We start from the raw sequence: 18,640 nt of genomic DNA on the forward strand, positions 1-18,640 counted from the left end.
GGCTCTCCAGACCAGAACTTCTAGACTGGAGATTTCAGACCAGGGGTTTCCAGCTTGGAGTTGCTGGACCCAGAGTTTCTGAGCTGGAGCTTCCACACCAGGGGCTTCCAGAGCAGATCTGCCACATGGAGGGCTTCCAGGCTAGGGCTTCGAGAGAGGATTCCAGACGGGGGGTTCCTAGATCTGATCTTCCAGGTTGGAGCTTCCTGAACGGAGCTTGGAACCTGGAGGAACCAGACCAGGAATTCCAGAAAAGAGCTTCTGGACAGGAGATTCTTAAACAGGAGCCTCCAGAATGGAGCTTCTAGACCACAGCTCCCACTTTGGAGGCTTCAGGACCAGGGGTTTCTAGACCGGAGGGTCCAGACTGAAGCTTCCAGACCAGCTCTGTTCAAAGCCCACAATTCTGCAGCACATCTGAATCTGCATGTTCCAAAAACATGGAGGTTCGTGGCTGCAGGGCCGGACTGGAACGAGGTCACGCTCGGCAGATTGAATTTAAGTGAGAGACTGTATTATTAGCTTTACTCGTGCGTGTGTGTGTGTGAGAGAGAGCGAGAGTGTGAGTGTGTGTGTGTGTGTGTGTGTGTGTCAATGGGTTCGGATAAAGGACCGCTGCACACCAGAGCACTGGGTGGCCTCCTCTTGTCTGTCAATCTAAAAGCATACACCTCCGGACCTCCTGGTAGCATCATGCTCTGTAGCATCAGCGAACGCTCTGTAGCATCAGCTAACGCTCTGTAGCATCAGCTAACGCTCTGTAGTATCAGCTAACGCTCTGTAGCGTCAGCGAACGCTCTGTAGCATCAGCTAACGCTCTGTAGCGTCAGCTAACGCTCTGTAGCGTCAGCGAACGCTCTGTAGCATCAGCTAACGCTCTGCAGTATCAGCTAACGCTCTGTAGCGTCAGCGAACGCTCTGTAGCATCAGCTAACGCTCTGTAGCGTCAGCTAACGCTCTGTAGCGTCAGCGAACGCTCTGTAGCATCAGCTAACGCTCTGTAGCATCAGCTAACGCTCTGTAGCATCAGCTAACGCTCTGAAGCATCAGCTTGTTCTCCCTCCCCTGGATGTCTCCTCCAGTTGATTCCTCAGGAAGTTCATTACTATTGATGGCAGGCTCTCCAGCCCAGAGGCCGGATCATTCATCACCTCCAAGGTCATTAACGTACCGTTTTTTTTTTCGTCCGTTTAGTACCTATGGGTGAAGAGGAATCACGCCAAAAAATGTCCGTCTGTTTCACCAATCATAGCGTCACTATTCATTAATCGACTTCGAACTGTCATGTATAATAAAATCCACATCGATGTCAGACGCGTGAAAAGGCGACACTCTTAGATTGGTCTGCTAAGCTAATAGCTAGCTATTGTGAGAACACCGTATGGGTGGGGGTGACAGACGGGAAAGGATGTTCGTTATTTTAAGAATAAATATTAAACTGCCGTGTGATGTGATGTCGTGGAGCTAAAATTTGCCAGGCTAACGTTAGCCGCTAGCAGAGCACATCACGGTGACGGCTGAGCTGCGATCTGAATAACAATCATGAGCCCCCATACCCGCACACACACATTTGACCCCATTTTTGTAGTTGCAATTCGACTCACACACACACACACACACACACACACACACACACACACACACACACACACACACACACACACACACACACACACACAGCATTGTAGAGCAGGCTGAACATGCAGCTGTCTCCCTCTCCTGGCCACCATCGGTACTGCAAAGTGATTCATCATAGGTTCAGAGATCAATAAATGATCATTTTGTCATTTGTGTCTTTAAATGCTGTTTTAAAGATTTAATTCTGTGTATTTTAATTTTAATTCTACTTAATAATCATCCTTTTATTTTTTTTTTAACTCCCATTCTGATTGCTCTTCCCTTATGATGCTAGTATTCCCTTTTGGCTATGACAATTTTATTCACTTTTATTTTGATTCAATCAAATTTGGATTTCAGTCCAGGGGCTGTGTGAGCGTGTGTGCATGTGTGTGTGTATGTGTGTGGGTCTTATTGTGCAGTTAACGTAGCACCTTGTGTTGCACTGTTAGCAGGGAATGCGCAACTAAATTTGGGCTGATCAGCAATGACAATAAAACAAATTAGACCAAAGACAGTAGGACACTACAAACACACAAACACACACACACACACACACACACACACACACACACACACACACACAAACAAAAAGGCAATACGTTTGTTTCACTTCATCGCAGAAAATGGCTCTCTAGCCCCATCTAGTGGCCAAACTCCAGACTGCCACTCAGAACAAACTCCAGCTTTCTGGTGAATTTCTGCAAAACAGCAAGAAAGAAAAAAGTGCTTAACAGCACCGAAGGATGCGACCATCCGTCCCCGCAGGGTCTCCATCAGACGGCCGAGGACATCTGCTGGACAGCAGCAGGCAGCCACACCATGTGACCTTGACATCATGTGACACCATATGACCCTTTGACCCTGACATCATGTGACCCATGACACGAAAATTACATGATCTGGTCAGGATACCAGAGTAAAGGTAGGATGTGATGCTTTTGTTAGCAGGTGTTAGCCCAGGCCATTACCTGCTATCTGCTATTAGCAACGACAGGAACTCGCGCGCAAAGCTAACGGAGCAAGGGTCCAGACACCCGAGGAAAGATAGGCTGCAGGTGTTAGCAGCAGCTACAAAGCTAGCCAGCTAGGCTAACATGGCCAGGCATCTCCTGACTGTAACATACGTCACGTTAGATTTAAGATTCAAGCTAACGTTTCGTGAAAGCTAATGTTTTTGTGTGTGTGTGTGTGTGTGTGTGTGTGTGTGTGTGTGTCACAGAGGCTCAGGAACGAGGCGGGCTGATCTTTAAAATAAATTTTTATTTACCAATGTAATTCAACAGCTTTACGATATACAGCGGACAGGACTACGACGTTTTCAAAGCATTTTGGCCCTAAAAGGTTGAAGAACGAGAAGAACAGACGCGGTTAGATAGATAGATACTGATAGAAGGTACCAGAAGGAACTGTGTTTTCTTTTCACGTGTGCTTTTCCTCTCCGCCGCCACCGCCTCGAGACAGCAGACATTAGCATAGCCGCGACGTAGCACGGACAGCGAAGTCCGACCCAGGAGGCGGAGACACACACACACACACACACACACACACACACACACACACACACACACACACACACACACACACACACACACACACCGGTGGTTCTCCACGCTAGCTGGCGGTACGAGATTCAAGAGGTAACATCGGAGAACCGCGGGAACACGGCAGAACTAAAAAAAAAAGTAAAATTTCAAAATGAACAAAAAAACAGTCACAGTTTCTCTTTTCACGGCCGTTGTGCTTCGAAGTAACACTCCGGACGGGAGAGGCGGCCTTTTAAATGCTTTAAAAAGGCTTCAGAAATATATACTTCTTAATTATATATTTTTTCACATCGTACCGAAGCTGTGCAAGACTAAAAATCAACCGCTGCAGTTAAAATCACGACATCCCGGTTTCCCCCGGGACGCTTCACGCGAGTCGTTGATGCTATTCCGAATGCTAGCTCGTAGCCACTCAAACGCCGTGCGTGGAAAACAGCCCACGTCGCATTGAGATCGTCGCCTAGGCAACCGTGTCGCAGGAGCCTTGGATGTTAGCGTCCGAGCGGCGCGACTCAATCCCGAAATCCCGGGTTTCAACGCGACTCCTGTTTCCCACTTAAAATTAGCTTTAGCATCCAGATAACCCCCCCCCCCCCCCCCTCCCGGCCGGTTGCTATTGACGACCACCAACTTGAGAAGTGGAATCATCCGATTTACTCGTTCTGGTGTCGGTTGTGCTCAGTTTTCTGTTTGTTTATTGATTTATAAGCATTTTAATCCGGTAGGAAAAAAAAAAAAAAAAATTAAAAAAATAACAAATCAAAGAAATTCAGACTGTTTGTTCTCACGACCACCAAGAAAACAATTTAAAACAAAAAAAAAAGTAAACAGAGGTGCCATGACGCTGAAATGCTCGCCGCCGCCGCTTTGTAGCGCGAGCTAACATTAAAAAAAAACACCATCTATTTATTGTATTTATTTTTCCCCTAATAGTTCAAGTTTCGATCCCAAGCTTTTTGTTTGGCACTGCTTTTATTATTATCATTATTGTTATATCGATTATTATTTTGATATCAGCCGGCCTTATCTTATCGTCTTTCCTTAAGAACTCGTCAGAAAAAAAAAAAGGCCCCGAAAACTGAAGACGAAACACATCTTTTCATTTAGTAAAAAAAAAATAAAATAAAATTAAACACGCACGCGTGTGTGTTTGTTTGTTTGTTTGTTTGTTGCTTTCATTTATAAAAAAAAAAAAATAATGCATATTATGGGATACGAGTAGCAGATAGGACTTGGCTAGTTCTTGTAGATTAGAGATACATCGACACTACGCCTGCAGACTCGGCAGGAAGAGCTACTCCACTACACACAGGGTTCACACACACACTACCTGACGCCGGCTACGTTTACGCTACCAGGAAATGAAAAATAAAAAAAAAATTCTAAAAATAAAAAGAATGACCCCCCCCCCCCCCCCAACCACCACCCCACCCCGTAAACACACCGATCCCCAAATCCCCCCTAGAAAAAATAAGAGGAAAATACACATTAACACAGTCCGAGTATATATTTGTTGCTTTTTTTTTTTTTACATTACTGTACAAAGGGTGGAGGGGAGGAGGGAGAGATGAACCCACTGACTACAGCATTAACACACCAAGACTGTGCACGGGGTGGGAGTGGGAGTGGGAGTGGGTGGGGGTTGGAGGGGAGAAAAAAAAAAAAAAAGTTCACGCTCGCCCCTTCTCTGGCCAATGAGGCGCCGCGAAGGCAGTCCTGTTTTGCGATTTAATCGTCCCCCCCCCCTCCCTTTATCAACATTTAAATGGTTTATCCCGCAATAAAGAGAGTTAAAACGGAGCTTCCAGCGTGACACCGTTAAAATCCTGGGGTGTTTCGGTTGCTGCAGCCCCCCACGGGAAGCAGTTCCAGGCCTCCAGAGTGTGCTTTGCAGAGAAAATGCTAATTTATTCTTGTGCTACGTCGGGCCCGATCACGCCGGCTTCTTTAAAAAAAAAAAAAAAAACAAAAAAAAAAAACACTGTCCTGGGGGTCTGCAGCAACCTCACGCTTTGCCTCGGGCTAAATGTTAGCTTAGCTTGTAGCCACAGCCAGAGAGCGATGCGTTCACTGACCGCCTCCTCCAGTTGGAATCTTCCGTTCCGACTTGCCGACGCCTGGAAGACTTAAGGAGAGCTGGCTTTTTTTTTTTTTTTTAAATTAACGCGCATCCTCCCGTGTGTGTGTGTGTGTGTGTGTGTGTGTGTGTGTTTTCTGACAGCGAGAGCGCTGGAGGTCACCTTCATGACCTCTCTGCAAAAGACGGTCTTATGCGAGAACGATCGGAAGGACGGGCTATTTTTATTGGTTGTAACACCAAACGTAACACCAAAGATCAATACCCGATTATTGGTTTTGCATCGGCGGTCAAGGGACGGTCGACCCCTCAGACTCGGACGCCGATCGACGCCGAAATGTCTGCCAACGGAAAAAGCGGCGCCACGGAATCAGAATTTTCCGACGCCCCTTGAACGCACCTCCAATACACTGAATAACATGTTTATCTCTCTGGCAGAGAACAGTGTGTGTGTGTGTGTGTGTGTTTTTTGAGTGAGTTTTTTTTTTTCTTAGCAGATCGACGTCATTTGTTAACATCCTTATAAGGAGAAGCGGCGTTTCATTTTTTTTTTTTTTTTTCCAAAATAAAAGAACAGGATTACATCTGAGGTCACTGTGTGCTGTCGAGTGTGTTCGGTGGTGTGTGTGTGTGTGTGTGTGTGTGTGTGTCAGTGCTGCAGAAACACGCTTTCGCAATCTACCGCGGCATCTCGGACAGGTAAAGAAAACACACTGCACACACACACACACACACACACACACACATATCATTTGGACGATGACCCCGTTTGTTTTCTTCCTTTCTTCTCTCTTACTCTCGTCTTTTTGTTTTCTGGAGACGACACACACTGCGAGACAGAAGAGGTTAAGGGTAGATATAATAAGCCCTTACAATATGTAAAGGTCTCCAGCGAACAGGATCTCCCCCACAGAGGACTGCGGGAAAGCGGGGGATGAGGATGGAGAAGAAGGGTTGAGGAGGTGGAGAAGGTGGAGAAGGTGGAGGTGGAGGAAAGCGGGTCTGGGCCCGTCTATGCGCTGGGGTTGGGGTTGTTGTGTGTGTTGGTGGAGCCGTTGCTGCCCTGGATGGTGAGGCTGATGTCATCCTTCCTCTCCTTCTCCTCCTCGTTGCTCTGCTGCTCCTCCTTCAGGTCGTTCAGCTCCTCCCCGCAGACCATCGGGGCGTAGCTGCCCGTCCGGTGCTCCTGCAGGGCGGGGCCCCACTTCGGATGCGGCCGGCAGGCGTGCTTCAACCGCTGGGGACGGGCGGTCGGAGAGGGTCACGGGAAAACGCGGTCGTTTGAATTCGCACAGCGGCGACATAGACATGTAATAACACATGTAATAACACTGTAATAACACTGTAATAACGCGTAATAACATTGAGTTATGTAATAAGCTAATGCTGTCGAGATAAACCAAGATGTCAATAAATTTGAATTTTACAAATGTGTCTGTGTGTGTGTATGTGTGTATATATACATGTACATATCCACATATATCCGTATACACACACACACACACACACACATACAAATACTTTCTGGAATTAATTCAAAAATATGTTTTATGTTACTTCACATATATGAGTGTGTGTCCATGCATGTCTATATATCTATTTATATATATGGAAGTATTTTTACACTAATCACAGACAAATCTATTAAAAAATCAAGTAGCATAGCTGGAGATTTTATGTATGTATATATATGTGATATATATACATATATGTATATACATACATAAAACCTTATACACGAACATATATCTTCTGATTTGCATATTAAAATGAGTTACGTTACCATGGCGATGGCGATATATATGTATATACGCACACACATGCACACACACACACACATGTAAACTAGAAATGGCATCGACAAAATACATATATGTTGTCTGGGCTGAATGACATTTGTTTAAATTAAGAGTTAAAAAAGTGATGACATAGACATGTAGTAACACTGTAATAACATTATGATATGTAATAAGCTGACGCGATCAAGATAAATCAAGATGTCAATAAATGTTTATACAAATGTATGTGTATGTGTGTATATATATATATATGTATATATATATATATATATGCAAGATATATACACACATACACATACTTTTCTGGAAGATGTCTTAATGACATTTTTACACATATATGTGTGTATGTCCATACGTACCTACATATCTATTTATATATATGGAGGTATTTTAACACTAACCATAGACAAATCAATTAAAGAAAATCAAAAAGACATTTATAATTGACACTTATACGTGTCTGTCTATTCATACAAAAATTTTCAGACAAATATCTATCTTGGTATTTTAAGTCTAATCACTAACAAATCAATAAAAAAAAAACAGTACAGCTGCAGATACATATATATGTATATTTGTATGTGTATCTACATATATACATTAATATAAAAATTCAAATTTATCTTCATAGCATTAGCTTATTACATATTGCAATGTTATATACATATATATATATATATATATATATATATATATATGTATATACACACACAAACATATGTGTAAATTTAAAAAGTCGTTATCATTAATATGTACATTTAAAGTCATTCTGCGAATAAATTTGATTTGAAAAGCTCTGATATTTTGGCCGTATCGGATTGGCTCTGGCTAATTAGCGCGCTAATTAATGCCCCTAAAATGAGATCTTAGCTTCCTATAAGCCAGTTAAAGTGATTAGAAATCGATTTAAAAAGAAAAAAGACAAGGGGGCGGAGCCTGGGTGTGGCGGCGGCCTCAGGCACGGCGTCCTACCTCCCTGAAGGTGGCGCCGGGGGACTTGGAGATCTTGTAGAGGGCGTAGACGGGTATGCAGACCACGGAGGACAGCGCCATGGCGAAGCCGATGGCGAGGGACCAGCCGGGGTAAACGTAGTCGTTGTAGGTGATGGGCTTGTACTGGATGACCGTGAAGATCAGGATGAACTGCGGGGGAGGGGAGGGTGGGCATCGCCATGGTAACGTAATTCATTTTGATATGCAAATAACAAGATATGTGTTCGTGTGTAGGGTTTGCTATAATTTTCAGTCATTCATCAAGTGTGACTGATATCAAACAGTGAACAAAATAACTGACATTAAAATTGTGTAATAACTGTTATTACACAGTTAATTATCTAACGATAAATGAAAACGTGTAATAACTGTTATTACACAGTTAACTATATAACCATACCATCAATATGTGTTATAACTGTTATGACACAGAAATAACTGTGTAATAACATAGTTATTACACAGTTTTAATGTTAGTTATGTAGTTAACTTTGTAATGACAGTTATTACACAGTTAACTATGTAACTATAACATTAAAAATGTAAATAACTGCTATTACACAGTGATCAAAATGACTCTAACATTAAAACTGTGTAATATCTATGTTATTACAGTTTTACCTCGTAGACTCCTGCTGTGTAATAACTATGTAATAATTATTATTACACAGTTACTACATAACTATAACATTAAAACTGCAAATAGCGGTTATCACAAAGTTAACAAAATGACTCTAACATTATTAAAATATGTAATAACTGTTATGACACGGAAATAACTGTAATAGTGATGCTATTACAATTTGACCTGTTAGTACCACGTTGTGTAATCACTGTGTTATAACAGTTATTACACAGTAGTAACTAAAATAATAGCAATTTTATTACAGTTTTTGCTATTATTACCCTGCTGTGTAATTGTGTTTAACAAAGAGAAGACACGGCGAGACATCCTCCTCCAACTTTGCCTAAAGACTATTTGTCTTTGTCACGCCGTTGTAAAACCATCAATCAGTGAAAAAGAGGGTAAATCAAATGACATTTGAAAACAGAGCGAGGATGGAAAGGATGTGTAATTAATCATTTACTACAAAGTTGTTACAAAAAAAAAAAAAAAACCCCGTCGCTCGCTGCCCTTTTTCGGAGCGGGATCGAAAGCAGCCGCGGCGGGACGGCTTTTGTTTTTCGGAGCGCGAAAGCGGCGAGGAGGGGGGAACAGAAAAAAAAAAAAAAAAAAAGAAGGGAAAAAAATGCTAATCCGCCGCCACGGTTCCCTCGGCGGCTTAGCGCCGCTGCCGGTTGATAGCGGCCGCCCCGCGTCCTTTTAGCCAGGCAGGAAAGATTCCCTCTCCGAGGTTTCGGTTGAGGAACCGAGCCAGGCGGAAGCTAAACGGCTTAGCGTCGGACCGAGACGAAATCTAGGTCAGATTCCGAAAAAATATCTCTCTAAAAATATATATCCCGACATTCAGAAGAGGAAAAGACCGAGAGGAGCTCGGGGGTGAAAAAACACGCCGCGTAGCGCGGATAGCATGTTTCCAAGCTAGCCTAGCGGTGAGCATGTGCGTGTGGACTCACCGAGATGATGACGGGCGAGACGAACCTCCAGCAGACTTTGAAGAAGAGCGGCGGCGGGAAGCCCAGCATCATCTCCACGTCCCTGAAGTAGTTCCTGTGACCTGCAAGACGACGAGCGGGGCGCGTTAAACCCACGCGCCGGCGCCGCTTCCCCCCGGGGCCCGAGAAGGTCGGCGTCCTCACCGTAGATGTACATGATGCAGATGCACATGATGCAGGAGATGATGACCAGCGAGAAGCTGGCGGCGTAGTTGTCCATCAGGAGCAGCCAGTAGATCCCGGCCTGCGGGAGGAAGCAGATGGGTGTGAGATGGACGGCGGCGGCGTGGCGTGGGAGGAGGAGACGGTCGCCGCGGGAGGCGTCACCTGGGTGGTCAGCGGGATTCCCAGGAGGAACCCGGCGACGGCCACCGACAGGGTCACCACCGTTTTGTTCCTGATGATCCAATCGGTGCCGATCTCGTCCACGATGGCCGTGACCAGCGTCTCCAGCAGGCAGAACTGGAAGGAGAAGGATGGAAGGGTGAGGAGGAGGTGGAGGAGGAAGAGGAGGAGGATCTCCACGGCAACCCACCTGAGTCCCCAGTCCCAGCAGGATGAGCATGAAGAAGAAGAGCAGCGACCACAGCGGCGAGATGGGCAGCAGCGTGAGGGCCTCGGGGTACGCCACGAACGCCAGCCCGGGGCCGTGGTCGGCCACCTCCGACACCGGCACGTTCAGGTGGAGCGCCATGAAGCCCAGGATGGAGAAGATGACGAAGCCGGCGTAGACGCTGGTGGCGCAGTTGGTGATGCTGATGATGATGCTGTCCCTGCGGAGCAATCCAACATGGACGTGTTTACAAACAATGCTAAACAGAAGCGCCACCTAGTGGCCGGGAGAGGAACTGCGGCTCGGAGTCACCGAGGGGGAAAAAAAAAAGTTGATTCGTTCAAAATGGCCACTGCGCTTGTCTGTGTGTGTGTGTGTGTGTGTGTGTGTGTGTGTGTGTGGACGGCAGGGCAGAACAAGCAGATTAGGCGGCTGTGGGCGCCGATAAAGCCACCTGAAGTTCCTGGCAGGCCAACAGAAACGGCGCCGGCGGCCTCCTTCCTCGCCTGTGACGGCCCGCGGAGACCCTCCCGCCGCCGCCGCCGCCGCCGCCGGCTCCTATCTCCTCCCCCCATCGCACCCCCACACCTTCACCGCCGCCGCTATCTCCGCCTCCTCTCCCTCCTCTCCTTATCTCGGCCGCCCCTCGCCCTTACACCCCCTTACGCCTCAAAAACCCATATCCTTGAAGTTCTGCCTCAGGCCACCTTCTCCTCCTCCTCCTCTTCATCACTTCTTCTTTTTTTAGCAACTAAACTCGACACACGTTCCTTTCCTGTCTTTTTTTTGGATCAGACGCCGGGACGATGAAGCCTAAAAGCTTCAGGATTTTAAAAAAATCTGCAGGGTTCCTCTGGAATGCGACTTCCAGAAAAGTAACATGAACGTATGTGGATGAAACCTTAAAATAAAGTAAAATAAATTAAAACAAAATAAAAAACAAATATACATACACATAAAATGTAATAATAAATAAATGAATACGTGCATAAAGAAACTAAATGAAACATACAAATAGAATAAATAGATAAATTAAAATAGATACATAAAAGAAATTGGTGAAATAATAGAAAATAAATACACAAATTAAATAAAATAAAATAATGAATATGTCAATAAATAAAAAAAACATAAATAAAATAAAATGAAATGATTAGAGAAATAAATACATAAAAAACTAGATAATAAATTAATAAACAGAGAAATAAATATGCATAGTACATAAATAAAATAAAATAAAATAAAATAAAATAAAATAAAATAAAATAAAATAAAATGAAATGAAATGAAATGAAATAAAATAAAATAAAATAAAATCTTTGAATCCATTTTTTTTTCTATTTATTATCGGATGTTTTTCCAGGGATTCCTGGCTGACTGTTAATACGCAATTATTACACGCATCATGACCGTGAAGCGGAATAAACCACGAACAAAAGCAAAAAAAATAAAATAAGATAAAATAATTTTTTTCACAAATTCCACGTACCTGAAGCAGTTGTTGTGGAACTTGTTGTAGGACGCCATGGTGATGAGTCCGCCCCAGGCACAGCCCAGGGAGTAGAAGATCTGTGAGGCAGCATCACCCCACACCTGCACACACACACACACACACATTTTCTTAGGGTCTCCATCTCCACACTCCCCGCCGTTTTTCCCGTCTTCCTCCGGCCGGTACCTTGGCGTCCAGAACCTTCTGCCACTGCGGCGTCAGGTAGTACTTGATGCCGTTGATGGCGCCGTCCAGGGTGATGCCGCGGATGAAGAGGATGGTCAGAACCACGTACGGGAAGGTGGCGGTGAAGTACACCACCTGGACACACACCGTGAGACACGCGAGCTAACGTGCTAGGCTAATCTCGGATAGATAACGGAAGATACAGCATAGGTCAAAGGTCACATGGCGGCGAGGAGACCAGGTGCCGACCTTGCCCGAGGACTTGACGCCCCTGATGAGACAGAGGAAGACGACACACCAGGAAACGGCGAGGCAGCCCAGGATCGGCAGGCGCAGCTCGCCGAAGTTCCCGATGTCGTCGGAGATGTTCAGCACGTAGTGCCTGCGGGAGGAACGTTTCTTTATTACGTATTTATACATCTGGGATCACGAACCGGCAGAACGAGGGACGAGTCGGTTTAAAAAGGCCCGAGGCGTTGATAGAGTTCTCATTTTCCATTCATTCGTCCGACCCGCGGTGTTTATCCCGGCCGTGATTGGCCGGGAGGCGGCGTCCGCGTTGTCAATCAAAGCGCCGCCAGACAGGAAATTCATCAATTCACCTTCTCAGTTACATGTTAAAGATACAACCGTTCACCCTCTAATTTCTACGGTGTCAAACTTTGGCCCGCGGGACAAATTTGGCCGGCATTGTAATTATATTTGGCCTGCAAACCCAAACCAAATGACAATTAGAGCCGGAATAGTAACTCGCGGCTCTTTCATCTTTACACTGCGGCTCCGAGTGGCTTGGGAAAATAAATTTTAAATATCTAATTGAAGTGTATTTCATTTGTGTTAATTCCTTTTTTTAACTTTTAGTTCTAAGTTGGAAGATTAGTGTGATCTTGAAATATTAAATAAAATTATATTTATTATTTTTCGCCGCTCAAAATAACGTCAGCCGGTAAAGTCACGATTAGGTCCCATAAACCAGGTAAAATAAATATTTATGAAGATATTTTGCAAATATAATAATTTTTTATTGTTTACTGACAGTGATTTTTTCCTGATTTATTTTTAAAATTCAGGTCAAGGCCGCGCTACACGCTCTGAAAGCCCAAAGCTCAAAATGAGTTCATTACATAAATGAAATTTAATTTTCTCTGTAATACTTTGTGAATTTCAGAATCAACACACTACACACTTGTTTATACAAAGTGTAAATTTAATAAAAAGCAATATATACAGTGGTACCTTTATTTTTAGACGTCAAAAAGTAATTGCGGCTCCCAGTGTTTTCTTTTCCAAGGAAACCGGGTCCAAATTTTTTGGTACAAAAATCACAACAGGACCCATAAACGCCCTCTTCTCTGTTGACAGTTGTCATAGCGACCTTATGCTAATACACTGCTACTCAGGCAAAAAACAGGATTTTGCATGAGTGCAATATTAAGTTATATATTGTATAGTTTTAAGCTATGCTTGTTTCATATTTAGATTTTAAGCAAAACGTGTCCATTTGAAAAGGTTCATTGTTAAATCTGGAGGAAGATTTTTCCAATTAATATCAATGTTGGCCTGTCAAGCCGCATTTTGTAAAATACGTCCAAAATGTAATAACTTTTTCATTTCATTTTGTAATAAAGTCCCATTTTGTAATAAACTGCCCCAACGCATTTTGTAATAAATTTTGCCGCATTATGTAATAAGTTACTACATTTTGAGAAGATTATTACAAAATGCACTTGCAACTTTTTTATTCTCCAGGAAAATAATAACACGGTGCATTGTGTAATAACAATTCTAAAGCTTAGTTTATTTGTTTGTTAATTGTATTTTATTTTACTTTAAAGTATTTGTAAAAGCTAGGCCTATTATTAGTATCACTGTTTTAGCCTGGTAGCAGCACTTAGCAATTACGATCAGTAAACTATTCAAAGGTTGCATTAACAGAGAATATTCTATAAATTCCATGTTATTACATTTCCTAGAAAATAAAAAAGTTGCAATTGCATTTAGTAATAATCTTCTCAAAATGTAATAACTTATTTCATAATGCGGCAAAATTTATTACAAAATGCGGCTTTATTACAAAACGAAATGAAAAAATGATTACATTTTGGACGTTTATTACAAAATGCACTGTTATTACAAAATGCGGCTCAACAAGGACGCGACAAGAAGCTGGTTCTTATGTTTAATGAATTATTCCCCGTTTACGGCGGATGCGTTGCCGTATCGGTCACACGCACCACGTTGCGGGTTTATTTAAAAAAAAAAAACAAATCACAAAATAAGATTTAAAAGATACAGATTCGTGCAAACTAACCTGGACGGAGTGTGTGAGGGACGCTGGAAGCTTCTTCGATGTGAGAACGGTGAGAGTTCGCGTTCCAATTTGGATTTCCGCGCTCTCGTATTCGTATCGTAATTTTTTTTTCCCCGTATTTCGTGGATAAAATTAGTCGAATTTGTGTTTGGTACTCGCCTCCAGTACTCCTCGCTGGGGCTGGTCCTCTTGGTGCGGTTGACCACCTCGCCCACGCCGGCCGCCAGGCTGCGGGTGGCGTTGGCCAGGCTGGCGTTGAGGCCGGCGGCGCCGCTGACCACGCCGCTGCAGTCGGGCGTGTTCCACGGGTTGTTGCAGTACGTCCACGGCAGCAGGTTGGTCATGGACATGAAGAAGTAGTAGAAGGCGATGCAGATGACCACGTTGTAGTAGATGCCGATGTAGGTGGAGACCACCATCATGCCGTAGCCCACGCCTGCAGGAGCAGGAGAGGCGTGGAGATCACACCTAGCTGGAAGACGTCCGGCTTTATGTTCTTACAAAACCACCCGACATTAACTCATCCTCTCATTGGTGGAGCTGACAGGGGGCGGAGCCAATCACGGATGCTGTTAAGGTCAGGGGCGGGGCTTAACCTGGACGGGTCACCCGTCAATCACCGGTGCCACGTTCGGAGGCATCCAAAGCGTTCAATCACGCCGAGGAAGCTGCTGGGAGTGTGAAGGGCTGATGCATCGGAAGCATCCAAAATGCACACACACACACACACACACACACACACTGACCTTTGAACATGGGGCTGATCTTCCAGACGCCCAGACACCCCAGGCTGGCGAACTGGCCGAAGGAGAGCTCCAGGAAGAAGAGCGGGATTCCACAGAAGACCAGCATGATGAAGTACGGCAGCATGAAGGCACCTGAGGGACGAAAACACACACTCAGGACGCAACACACCACTTCTCTCTGTGCATGCGTGTGTGTGTGTGTGTGTGTGTGTGTGCGAATCACCTCTTGATATTTATCTTTTTCTGATATTTGTAAAACGTATGTCAGGAGAACCTCGGTCAAACTAAAGACAAACAGGTGAATCCAACACCCTTGTCTCCATGTTGATACACACACACACACACACACACACACACACACACACACACACACACACACACACACACACACACACACACACACACAGTTTCCTGCAGCCTCGATGAAGATTAGCAAGTGAGCCTACAATCAATATACTGCCGACACGGTCTGTGTATGTGTGTGTGTGTGTGTGTGTGTGTGTGTGTGTGTGTGTGTGTGTGAGTCTACCTCCTCCGTTCCTGTAGCAGAGGTAGGGGAACCTCCAGACGTTCCCCAGGCCCACGGCGTACCCCACGCTGGTCAGGACAAACTCGATCTGGTTGCCCCAGTTTCCCCTGCGGGAGTTCTCATCCTTCTTCACCGGCTCACCTGGAACCGCTCCGTTCTGACACACACACACACACACACACACACACACACACAGGTGACTTGAGGGGGGAGTGGGTGGTGGTGGTGGTGGGGTAGCGTGTGTGTTTGGGAGATAACTGCCGCGCCGCCGCCAATGGACCGAGTGTGTTTAATCTCATTTCCTCCTTCTTAGATGAGTCAGCGGCGGCGGCGGCGGCGGGGAAGCGGTTGTCCAAGAGGGCGGCGGAACAAACATGGCGACCGTATCTGAAGAGCCCAAGAAGAACCTGGAACCCGACTCCGTGACCTTTACTCTGCGGCGTCAAATGCAGCCAATGAGCACGCGAGCCGACCTGTCAATCAACCTCAATTCTGTTTATATATATATATATTTTTTCTTATCTATTTTAGTTTTTTATTTTTATCGAGCACATATAGTATAAACACATAATACATATGTACAACATGGCATGAGGAAATATAAGGATATTAATTTTGTATGCAATCAATTAACTGTAAGAGTAAACAGGAGTAAAGGCCTGTGAGATGTTTAATTCTAGAAAAAATAAAAATAAAATAATCAATACAAAAATAAAAACAAATAAATGGCAAAGGGATACCGTACAGATTTAACTCGGTGGTTTAATATCTTTTTTTTTTTTCATTCATAATTTAACACCTAATCTAAGTTTTCCAGAAAACCCGTAGGTTTATCTTTATATTTTCTTGTGAACAAAAAAAATAAAAAAATAAAATAAAATAAATAAATACATAAAAATAAGGGATAAATAAATGGCAAGGGGATACAGTGCGCATTTACTCGGTGGTTCAATATCTTTTTTTTTTTTCATTCATAATTTAACACCTTATCTAACTTTTCCAGAAAACCCGTAGGTTTATCTTTATATTTTCTTGTGAACAAAAAAAAAAATAAAAAAAAAATAAAGTAAAATAAAATAAATAAATACATAAAAATAAGGATAAATAAATGGCAAGGGGATACAGTGCGCATTTACTCGGTGGTTCAATATCTTTTTTTTTTCCATTCATAATTTAACACCTTATCCAAGTTTGCCAGAAAACCCGTAGGTTTATCTTTATATTTTCTTGTGAACAATATTAGTTGTGTGTCCTTTTGGTGACCAAAGTGTGTATGTTTGCTGTACTTTCCAGATTATAAGCAGCTACTTTTTCTCACACGCTTAAACGCTAATTTATGGATTTTGTTTTTCGGGCGAACCAGCTTCACGCCGCCAAAATATTTCGTCACATCGGACCGACGAAAATAAATTCTGAGGCCGTTGGATTCCGACAACGAAGACGACGACTTTAACGATTTTAGCGCGCAGGAGGAAAATAAAGATAGCGATCAGCTGCAGAAGAAGGAAAATGGTGTGTTATTGTGTAATTCATCTTTTTTCATCGGCCGTGTTACAGACACTGTTCATAAAAATGCATTTCCAGTACATATTTGTGGATGTTAGCAATATGTATTTTATTAAATTTTAATGTTTTTTTTTCCAGAAAACAGTCCAGAAATTACAATAATAATGATAGTAATAATAATAAAAAAGCTAACAATGATGAAAATAATATAATAATGATGTTATAATCAACAATAATAGTAATCATAATTATTTGACAGTAATGACAGTGACGATAAATATCCTAATAATAATAAAAATGACATTAACGACCTTGATGGTGATGATATAAATAATAATAATACTATTAATAATAATGATGATTATCTAAGAAAAAAAATAATAAAGGGTGTGATTTTAGAATCAGAATAAGAAAAAAGAAGATTTGTGCCAGAAGGACAATTGGGGGCAGACGGCGTAGAAGCATTAAATTGTGAACATCAAAGAATAGAATTAAAAATGATAAAATAAATAAAATAAAATAAGGAAATAATCCTCTGGGTTTTGTCAAAACTGGGTTTTAAACTGGGACATTTATCATGTCAAGGACAAACCCCAATGTGAGTCCCCAAAAGAGAAAGGAGAAACTTTACCTCCGATCAATCAATTGATCAATTGATCAGTTCTAATTCTGAACTTTTGGTTGAGAAAAAATGTGACTACAAGCATTCGGAAGTTTCCACGTCCTGATTTCCAGCCCCTCTCCTCCTCCATCCATCCATCCATCCCTCCATCCATCCATCCATCCATCCCTCCATCCATCCATCCCTCCATCTGCCGCCATCAGATGGCCTCCTCGCTCTTGACCTGCTCCCTGACCTAAGTTAGGTCTGTGTGTGTGTGTGTGTGTGTGTGTTTGTTGTGCATGGAAACAGCATACACTGTTAAGTCTGATCTGTTTTAATAAAAAGTGAAAGCACCCCCCACCCCTCCATCTGCCCCTACAGAAAATAAACATACACATATTTATACATGTGTTTTAACATCAGTTTATAAAATAGTTATTTGTATTTTTATTTTTATTTTTGTAATTTTTTGATGATTTAAAATAACCAATATAAATTCATTAAAATGTATTTATGATTGTTATTTAAATTATTTCTTTATTTTTATCTTTTAGAGGTATGTCGAAATTCTATTATTCAAAATGACTGATCTTATATAAATAAATTCATAAATGAATTCATAAATTCATAATTTCTTATTTTTAAATTGAGGTCAAAATTCAATTATTTAAATAACTAATATATATACATACACATACACACACAAACACACATATACATACACACACACACACACACACATATATGTATATAAATATAAATATAAATATATATATATATCAATGAATCAATGTATTTATATCTAGTATGTATATATATACACACACACACACATATATACATATATATATAAAAGAATCATGTATCTAAAAATTTTACCTTTTATATGTCAATATTCAATGATTCAAAATTGCGAAACTCACACATATATACATTTATATATGTATACATTTATATACACATATAAAACAAATAAGTGTGATTTTTTTTTTTATGGATTTCACTATTATTTTCATTTTAACTAGAATTTTTCAAACGAAGTGAAAGGTCAGAGGTCAGATTA

General features: G+C 42.5%; 1 protein-coding gene across 3 annotated transcripts in view; it reads right to left on the minus strand.

The window, feature by feature from the left end:
* Positions 1–2,236: 2,236 nt before the first annotated feature.
* The window catches only part of slc6a9 (solute carrier family 6 member 9), a 43,798-nt gene continuing 27,394 nt past the window's right edge, over positions 2,237–18,640 (minus strand). For 2 of the 3 annotated variants that reach the window (XM_086172337.1, XM_086172336.1), the window contains exons 2-13: positions 15,468–15,624; positions 14,939–15,070; positions 14,352–14,628; positions 12,131–12,263; positions 11,882–12,016; positions 11,693–11,796; positions 10,186–10,423; positions 9,978–10,112; positions 9,795–9,894; positions 9,612–9,712; positions 8,013–8,183; positions 2,861–6,478 (exon numbers count right to left, since the gene is read on the minus strand). In XM_086172337.1, the coding sequence (XP_086028463.1) occupies positions 6,254–6,478; positions 8,013–8,183; positions 9,612–9,712; positions 9,795–9,894; positions 9,978–10,112; positions 10,186–10,423; positions 11,693–11,796; positions 11,882–12,016; positions 12,131–12,263; positions 14,352–14,628; positions 14,939–15,070; positions 15,468–15,624 (1,908 nt within the window). In that variant the 3' untranslated portion in view covers positions 2,861–6,253. Of the gene's footprint in view, positions 2,319–2,860; positions 6,479–8,012; positions 8,184–9,611; positions 9,713–9,794; positions 9,895–9,977; positions 10,113–10,185; positions 10,424–11,692; positions 11,797–11,881; positions 12,017–12,130; positions 12,264–14,351; positions 14,629–14,938; positions 15,071–15,467; positions 15,625–18,640 lie in introns of those variants that run through there. The other variant, XM_086172338.1, reaches the window with a different exon arrangement.

The sequence above is a fragment of the Fistularia commersonii genome, chromosome 25, assembly GCF_037954325.1.
Source record: "Fistularia commersonii isolate RoL2024-O1a breed Wild chromosome 25, RoL_Fcom_v1.0, whole genome shotgun sequence".
NCBI classification, from domain to species: domain Eukaryota; kingdom Metazoa; phylum Chordata; class Actinopteri; order Syngnathiformes; family Fistulariidae; genus Fistularia; species Fistularia commersonii.